This window comes from Pungitius pungitius, chromosome 19 (genome assembly GCF_949316345.1).
Source record: "Pungitius pungitius chromosome 19, fPunPun2.1, whole genome shotgun sequence".
Taxonomy (NCBI): domain Eukaryota; kingdom Metazoa; phylum Chordata; class Actinopteri; order Perciformes; family Gasterosteidae; genus Pungitius; species Pungitius pungitius.
In genome coordinates this window covers 11,348,060-11,355,542 of record NC_084918.1, presented here as the reverse complement: position 1 = coordinate 11,355,542, position 7,483 = coordinate 11,348,060, and the positions used below count along the sequence as shown (strand labels likewise).

At 45.1% G+C, this 7,483-nt stretch overlaps 1 protein-coding gene across 1 annotated transcript; it reads left to right on the top strand.

Moving 5' to 3' along the window:
- Positions 1–4,245: 4,245 nt before the first annotated feature.
- LOC134107509 (general transcription factor II-I repeat domain-containing protein 2A-like) lies at positions 4,246–6,272 on the top strand. The gene is made up of 3 exons (XM_062559343.1): positions 4,246–5,165; positions 5,293–5,732; positions 5,936–6,272. The coding sequence occupies exons 1-3, from the start codon at positions 4,824–4,826 to the stop codon at positions 6,270–6,272; spliced, it is 1,119 nt and encodes a 372-aa protein (XP_062415327.1). The 5' UTR covers positions 4,246–4,823.
- Positions 6,273–7,483: the final 1,211 nt, after the last annotated feature.

Below are 7,483 nucleotides of genomic sequence, written 5' to 3'. Positions count from 1 at the left end.
GCACTGGTCAACCCTGCGGGCTATCTGTTAATCAGAGCAGACACTAGAAAAGGGGGGGAGATCGAGACCGATGGGAGGAGAGACCGGGAAGCCCAGACATCTGAGAGGAGGTAATACTCAGGACTCACCGCTCTCCTCTGCTCTGCCCCTAACAGGACGAGGAAGCTGGCGCCACGTAGGAGAAGACGTAGGGACGCTACGTATTTCATTTTGGAAGTCTGTTGGAGGAGCTGGAGTTTTGACCTTTGTTATTAAAAGGACCCATTTTGTTTGCATTTACTGTCTCTGAGTCTCTTGTTTTACGCCTGAATCTGGCCTCACTTCCCCTGGGTTAAGACCAAAACAAACACCACAGCAGAGTCACTGCCGCTGGCCTCAGACGATTCTGTTGGATCGAATTGGAAAGAATTGGCAGCGGCCACCGTGAACAAAAATGAATCCCTTTCTCTCATTTCCACACAGAAGTTGTGGACAATGGCAGGTAAACAGAGATGACACTGGAAGAAGAGTGTTAGCTCAGGGCTGTGCTCCCACACACATTTCTGATGTCCTGTGTATCTAGTTAAAGTGCAGATTAACGGTCGCGGCACCATATGTCAGTTTCCAGCATATGAATATTATGTAATTCTAAATGTTTTGACCAGTCCTTTCTGGCTTTTTTGGGGTCTTTTTACGCAATGTTGTCTGTGCTGATTTGTATATGTGTCACGATTTGGTTCTGCTTCCTGTCTTATGTTGTAGTTATCACGTCTCTTGTGTCCCTGGGTAACTTCACTTCCTGCCTTGTCCTGTGATTGCCTGATTGTTTCCACCTGTGTCCAATCACCTGCACCTCCCTAGTGTATTTAAGCCCTGTGTGCCTGTTGTCCCTTATCCCGTCATTGTCTATGTCCGTCGTCGTTGGTGCACGTCCTTTGGCTTTTGTTGATGAATAAAGAGCACCTTTGGAAGATCCTGCATTTTAGTCCTGCCTTCAGCCTGCACCAGCACCGCTCCCTGACAGAATGACGCGACCACCTAAGGACTCGGCAGACTCCTGGAGCGATTTGGGCCCCGACTACCTTGATTTGAGGAGCCCATTTTTCCAGCAGAAGACCAACTTCGTTTTCGGTCCCAGGAGCTACCAGCAAGAGTACTTCAAGCTCCGGGATCTCCTCAACCCGAGGAGAGGAGGGGGAGGAGACCACAAACCCCCCCCAGTCCTGGCTCCTGACTCGGCCCCAAGACGCCAGTCCCAGCCCGTCCCCGCCCGTCCCCACGACCCCTGATCGTGCCCCCTCCCTCCCGTCCCTAGGTTCTCTCCCCCCCACCCCTGGGGGCCGTCTGGGATCCGGCCCTTGAGGGGGGGGTGGGGTCAGGGGTTCCGGCTCCCCCCGCCATGACGCCGGAGCCGCACAGCCCCACGCCACGCAGCCGCCGCAGAGCCCGGTGCCCCATGCCACGACGCCCCGAGACCCAGACGCCCGGGCGCCGCCCCGGCCTGTAGTCTGTTAAAAAAAGTGATCTCTAAATTAGGCTATTATTGACAGTGGACTAAACGCTAGCCATCTCATTCCAAGATCTTTTTTATGTGAAGTGAACAAATCTGTTATGTTTTGTGCTATTACACATACTAATACTATCTTTTTGATTCCAGAAAAAAACAGCAAACCATGAGAGGCTTCTTGATGGGAAATGCATCATGTACACCACAGCAAGCTGCTGTCTTGACGGATAGTATCCTCAACATGCTTCTCACCGACATGAGACCTCTGTCGATGGTTGAAGATGACGGCTTCACTAAAATGATACACAACTTAAACCCTGGTTATACTTTGCCCTCCAGGACCCACTTCACAAAGCTCATGGAGAGAAAATATGAAGAGATATTCACGGAAGTGAAGACTGCAATAAACACCAACAACAGCAAACTTGCTCTTAACACTGATGTCTGACAAGTGTAGCAACTGGAGCCTACCATGGCGTTACACGCCACTACATCACAGATGACTGGGACATGCAGTCAATCTCCCTCACCACCATGCCACTGCAGGACATGCATACTGCATCTAACATTGCAGAGTGGTTGGAGCAGGTAGTGGCCAGATTTGAAATTCCTGGTAGCAAAATCATTGCCATAGTCCATGACAATGGTGCTAACATTGTGGCTGCGGCAAATGTGTGGTTCTCTGTCTGATGCACTGGCCATACTTTGCAACTTGTGATCAATGCTGCGTTGAAGTATCCAGGCATTGAAAAAGCTGTCGGGGCTGCAAGATGTCTGGTAGAACATTTTAAGAAAAGGGAGCTAGCCAGCAGTAAGCTCAGAGAGAAACAACAGCAAATGAACACACCTGAGCACAGCCTTGTTCAAGACGTAAGCACCAGGTGGAATAGCACATGCTACATGATATGGCGACTGCTTGAGCAAAGGTGGCCTGTAACAGCAACACTGTCTGACAGCTCTGTCACACAAAAGGTACATTTTAGTCCATTTTTTTTCTTACTTAGGGATGTTCAAGGAGCAATCTGTTTGTGCACTTTCTAAATTTGTTTTGCACTGTCAGTTCTATTTTTCAATAAAGGGTTGAAAATTAATGTTTTGTTTTTATCCGATTCATCGATCAAACAAATAATCGACAGATTAATCGATTATTAAAATAATCGTTAGTTGCAGTTCACTTTTGACCCCACGGGTGTCAGGATCAACTTGCCTAATTTTGAAATTGATCGGAATTAAACTCTCGAAGGAGATCGTTTATTTGTAAATGCAAAAAATGAAGGAAAGTGCAAAAAATACAGAGAATCACTATAGCGCCCCCTAAAGTTAGAATATTCTTGGAAAATTTGGGGATGTTCTAAGACTCAATGTGAACATGTCCTTCATCTGGACCGCAGTGTGGACATCAGGTTCAGTCTTGAGGAGTGACACAGTTCAGTTGAAACCTATTTTTTCCTTTTATTTCCTGAGATCTCGGCATTTCTTTTTGGGGGCCCCTGGAAGTCAATAAACCGGAACAGACAACGGAAACAGAGGAGAATAATGACTATTAAACCCATTAAGGGAGGAAAAGAACACATTAATTTTAATTTAACTTGCATAGGTCAACTGATTTTGTTCATAGTGGGAATTTAATTTAAATGTGGAAGTAACTGCATTTCATTTAAACAAGTGTAAGCTGAGCATTTAATGTTTGAATATATGATACATTTATACCGCATTCTGTGTTGTGTGTTACGTGGGCTGGGGGGATCTATTGCTCTCGTGCTTTAGTGCTACTGCCAAACTCCTTACCCGAACCTAGATGATCAGACAGAATTCGAGGAGACTGCAGTAGGAGCTAGCGCAAATCGTGGCAGTGGCAACTCGCTGAGGCACTTGCTGTTGCAGGCTGCGGTGCCGCGGTGATTCGTGGCAACTGCCTCGACTCTGTGGCAACTGCCGCGGTGATTTGTGCCAACTGCCTTGACCCCGAGGCAGCTGCCTCGACTTTGCAGTAGTAGTGCCTCGACGGTTTGCCGTTTTTACGACAACTGCCTCGACTTGTCGGCAGTGGTGCCTCGACACTTGCCGTTTTTGTTTGCCAAATAGGTGACATTTATGTTTTATAATTGGCCAGCAGGTGACAATACAATACGCTCTTTAACAGTACTAGTGTTATTTGTAATTTATTTAGTCATAAAACGCCGATAAGTGAAACAATGACTTCCCGTTTAAGTCCAGCTGAGCTACTACGGACTAAAACCAGTTAAAATATAGATAAGATGCATTATAACATTTGAAATAATATGAACTGATAATCAAAAGCTTTTTTCTTAGTGCTGAGTTAGGAAATCTTTGCCCTGTTTTTCTGAAGATTTTCAAGTCAGAGACCAAGCAGGATGTGCCAGCAAGGCCAGACAGTCTGGCGGCAGAGGGGTGCCCTGACTGATGTCGTTGAGAACTAGAAAACAGACGTATAGACAGAAGCTTCTTGGGTTACATACAGTATATGGGAACGGTTTCTGTCCTGACTAAGGAAGCAAGGTCAGCGGGTCAACCAGCAGATGTGTAAGATAAGGGGGGGTTCACACCACACGATCCAACATCCACACTCTATTCATTGTTTACGTTAGGCTAGATCAGGGATGGGCAACTGGCGGCCCGCGGGCCGCACGCGGCCCTCGTCATCACTCAGTGCGGCCCTTGAATAGATCAATAATAATTTTAAATTTTAATAATTAAAAAAAAAAAAAAAAAAAAAAAGTAATTACATTTTTGACCGATAGAGGGCGCACCGTTCCCAGACAATAGCGGGCACGGCCGCTTTACAACAACAGAGAAGAAGAACGTCAACAGTCATGGCCACTAGCAGTGGCATAAAGAGAAAACTTGACCGAGAAAATCGCATTTTTCAGACAAAATGGGAAGAAGAGTACCTCTTCACCGAATTCAAAGGAAAACCAATGTGTCTAGTTTGCTTGGAGACATTATCAGCCCTAAAAGATTATAACTTGAATCGACATTACAACACCTTGCATAAGGTTAAGTACGAGAAGTACACGGGAGCTGCCAGAGCCGCAGTAGTAGCAGACCTCAAATCAAAAGTAGGTAAACAGCAGCACTTTTTCACAAAAGCTACAACGTGTCAAGAGTCAGCCATCACAGCGTCTTATGATGTGGCACTCGAACTTGCCAGGGCAAAGAAGCCACTGTCGGATGGAGAGGTGGTCAAGAGGTGCGCGGTGAAAATGGCCAAAGCCTTTGGCGACAACAACACAGCTAAAAATTTTGAAGCTGTGTCCTTATCCCGGCGCACAGTAACACGCAGATTTTTGACATCCACAATCACGTCGATGTGAAAATGAAACAAATCATGCAGGACTGCAAATACTTCTCATTAGCTTTGGATGAGAGTACAGATGTGACGGATGTTAGCCAACTGATGTTTTTTGCGAGAACGATTGACAATGCATTTGATGTGCACGAGGAGTTACTGAAATTGGCATCTCTGCACGACACCACTAAAGGCAGCGATATATTCAACGCCGTTACCAGTGCTGTGGGTGAATATGGTGGCTTTGAAAAGCTGTCAACAGTTGTCACGGATGGCGCACCTGCGATGCAGGGAAGACACAGAGGTTTCGCGGGACTACTCAGGCAGAGTGGAGTAAACTGCCCAATACTGCACTGCATCGTCCACCAGGTGAGTAGCGTCATATTAATTGTGAGATGCAGGCTACTGTAGGCCCGTTGCGCCGTGGTTACATAAAATGGAACGACATACGAGCAATATATTTTCTAACGGCAACTATTTTTTCTAATCGTTTCAGGAAGCCCTCTGTGCAAAGACATTGGACTTTGGCCAAGTCATGGAGTTGGTGACAAAAGTCACCAATCTCATCCGAGGAGGGAACAGGTCGCTAAGTCACCGGAGGTTCATCACCTTTTTGGATGAAGTGGATGCCGAGTATGGCGACCTGCAACTGCACACGGATATCAGGTGGATGAGTCGAGGAAAGTGTCTGGAGCGTTTTTTTGCACTGCGATCGGAAATACCAGTGTTCTTGGAGAACAGCGTTAGTGTCGATACAAGTGCATATTGCGCGCAGCTCAAAGACACACGGTTTGTTTGTGACATGGCCTTTCTGACAGATATCAGCGCGCATCTAAATCACCTCAACACACTCTTACAGGGGAGAGATCAAACGGTGTGTGATCTCTATTCTCACATGACCGCATTTCAGCGCAAGCTCGGGCTATTCATAGATGGGTTTTCTTCCCCTCGTGTAAATCTGGCACATTTCCCGCGTGCGATGAGATTCGCAAAGCTAGCCCCAGGTCTGAAAAACAAATCCAGAAATACAAAGCAGACCTCGAAAAATTACAGGAGCAATTCAACGATCGTTTTCAAGATTTTGACGAGATGCAACCACGAATTGCGCTATTCACTGACCCCCTTTCTGCTGTGATCAGCGCGCAACCATCGGAGCTGCAGCTCGAACTCTGCGAGCTGCAGGCAGACCCGTTTTTTCAAGCAAAGCGCAACGAGAGGGGGATTTCATTTTGGAGACTTCTTCCCGAGGCACGTTTTCCACGTCTCCGAGATTTCGCCCTCTCAATGGCCAGTATGTTTGGGAGCACTTACATTTGCGAGAGCAGTTTTTCCACCATGAAGCACATAAAGTCCAAAGAGAGAAATAGACTCACCGACGATACACTGTTTCATTTGATGCGCATTGGGACCACAAACATTGACATTGACATCCAATCCATTGTGAGCCAGCAGGCCAAACCACAGCTCTCTCATTAGCTTCAATTAATGTTGGGCCTCTGTGGTTTTCTGCTATTATTGAATGAGAGCTATTTGCAATAAGTTTAAAAAAATCTTTTTTGTTGTTTGTGATGAATGAGTTCAAATGCCTTTTGCACTTATTTTTTAAGCATGTTTTGTCTTATGAAGGACATGTTACAATGCATTTATTTTATAAGCAGAAACTATTTGCAATCAGTTTTTTAAGCAAACTTTGTTCTTTGATATGAAGGAGTTCAAGTTACTTTTTGCACTTTTTTAAGCAAACTATTTGTCTTGCTAAATTAAAATGCATTTATGCAGAAAATAGTTGTATGTTGGTGCAGTAAACACACAGGTATAAATTCATATTAAAAAAAATCTAATTGAGAATCATTTGTAGTGTTTTTCATATCCAATTATTTCAAGTGCGCGGTCATGTGGCCCTCCAATGGTCCTCCTGAAAAAATTGTGGCCCTCCTCATCATGGAAGTTGCCCATCCCTGGGCTAGATGGTCTGGACATTGAATGTGACCGGATCTTTAGATGCGGGGGGAGGAAGATCCTCCCCTACGCCAGCTTAGGGCCAATAGGAATCTTTTCTTTGTCTTTCGGGTTATAAAACATGATGTTCTTGCTGATGTTAGTTAGTGTGTTCTTCCGGCCTGCGGGCCGGCAGGATTGCTCCTGCCTTTGCAAACGCAGCGCTTATACTTGACCTGTGATCTGATGAATATATCTACCAGAACGAGAGAAGTTGTTTGGCTGAATTCTTCCAGACGTCCCCATCCAGGCTTCCAATTTTTGAACACGTGCCTCTGATGCGTTTGTTCAATCCTTCTCTTTTTAAATTATCTTACAGAACCCCTGAAATCTTTTTGATAGATATACATATTTTTGTACTATATACCAATGGACACATTTTCATGTAACTTATTTTCTTTTATGTCTGTCTTGACAGAACTGTAGTAGTTATCAAAGGATCATACACTTTGTACACACTATGTACCCGTTGGATGGTGGTGGGAAAAAAAAACACCATTTGCCATGAAAAAGAAATGTATTGTTAATCAACTGCCATGTTTTAGTCTCCTCTCCTCCCTGAAGATAGCCATGTGACGATTTGGATTAGTATTAATGTAATTGTGGTAATAGGAAGACATAAGTTGTGTATTCTTGCATATCTATCTACATAGCTTACGTATGTACATTCCAATTATAGTTATGGTGAC

Excerpts from the sequence above, each read along its gene's own strand:
- LOC134107509 (XM_062559343.1), top strand. The coding sequence starts at position 4,824 with ATGAAACAAATCATGCAGGACTGCAAATACTTCTCATTAGCTTTGGAT. Across the intron at positions 5,166-5,292 it reads TGCACTGCATCGTCCACCAG|GAAGCCCTCTGTGCAAAGAC; the intron begins GTGAGTAGCGTC and ends TAATCGTTTCAG. Across the intron at positions 5,733-5,935 it reads CTCGGGCTATTCATAGATGG|CGCGCAACCATCGGAGCTGC; the intron begins GTTTTCTTCCCC and ends TGCTGTGATCAG.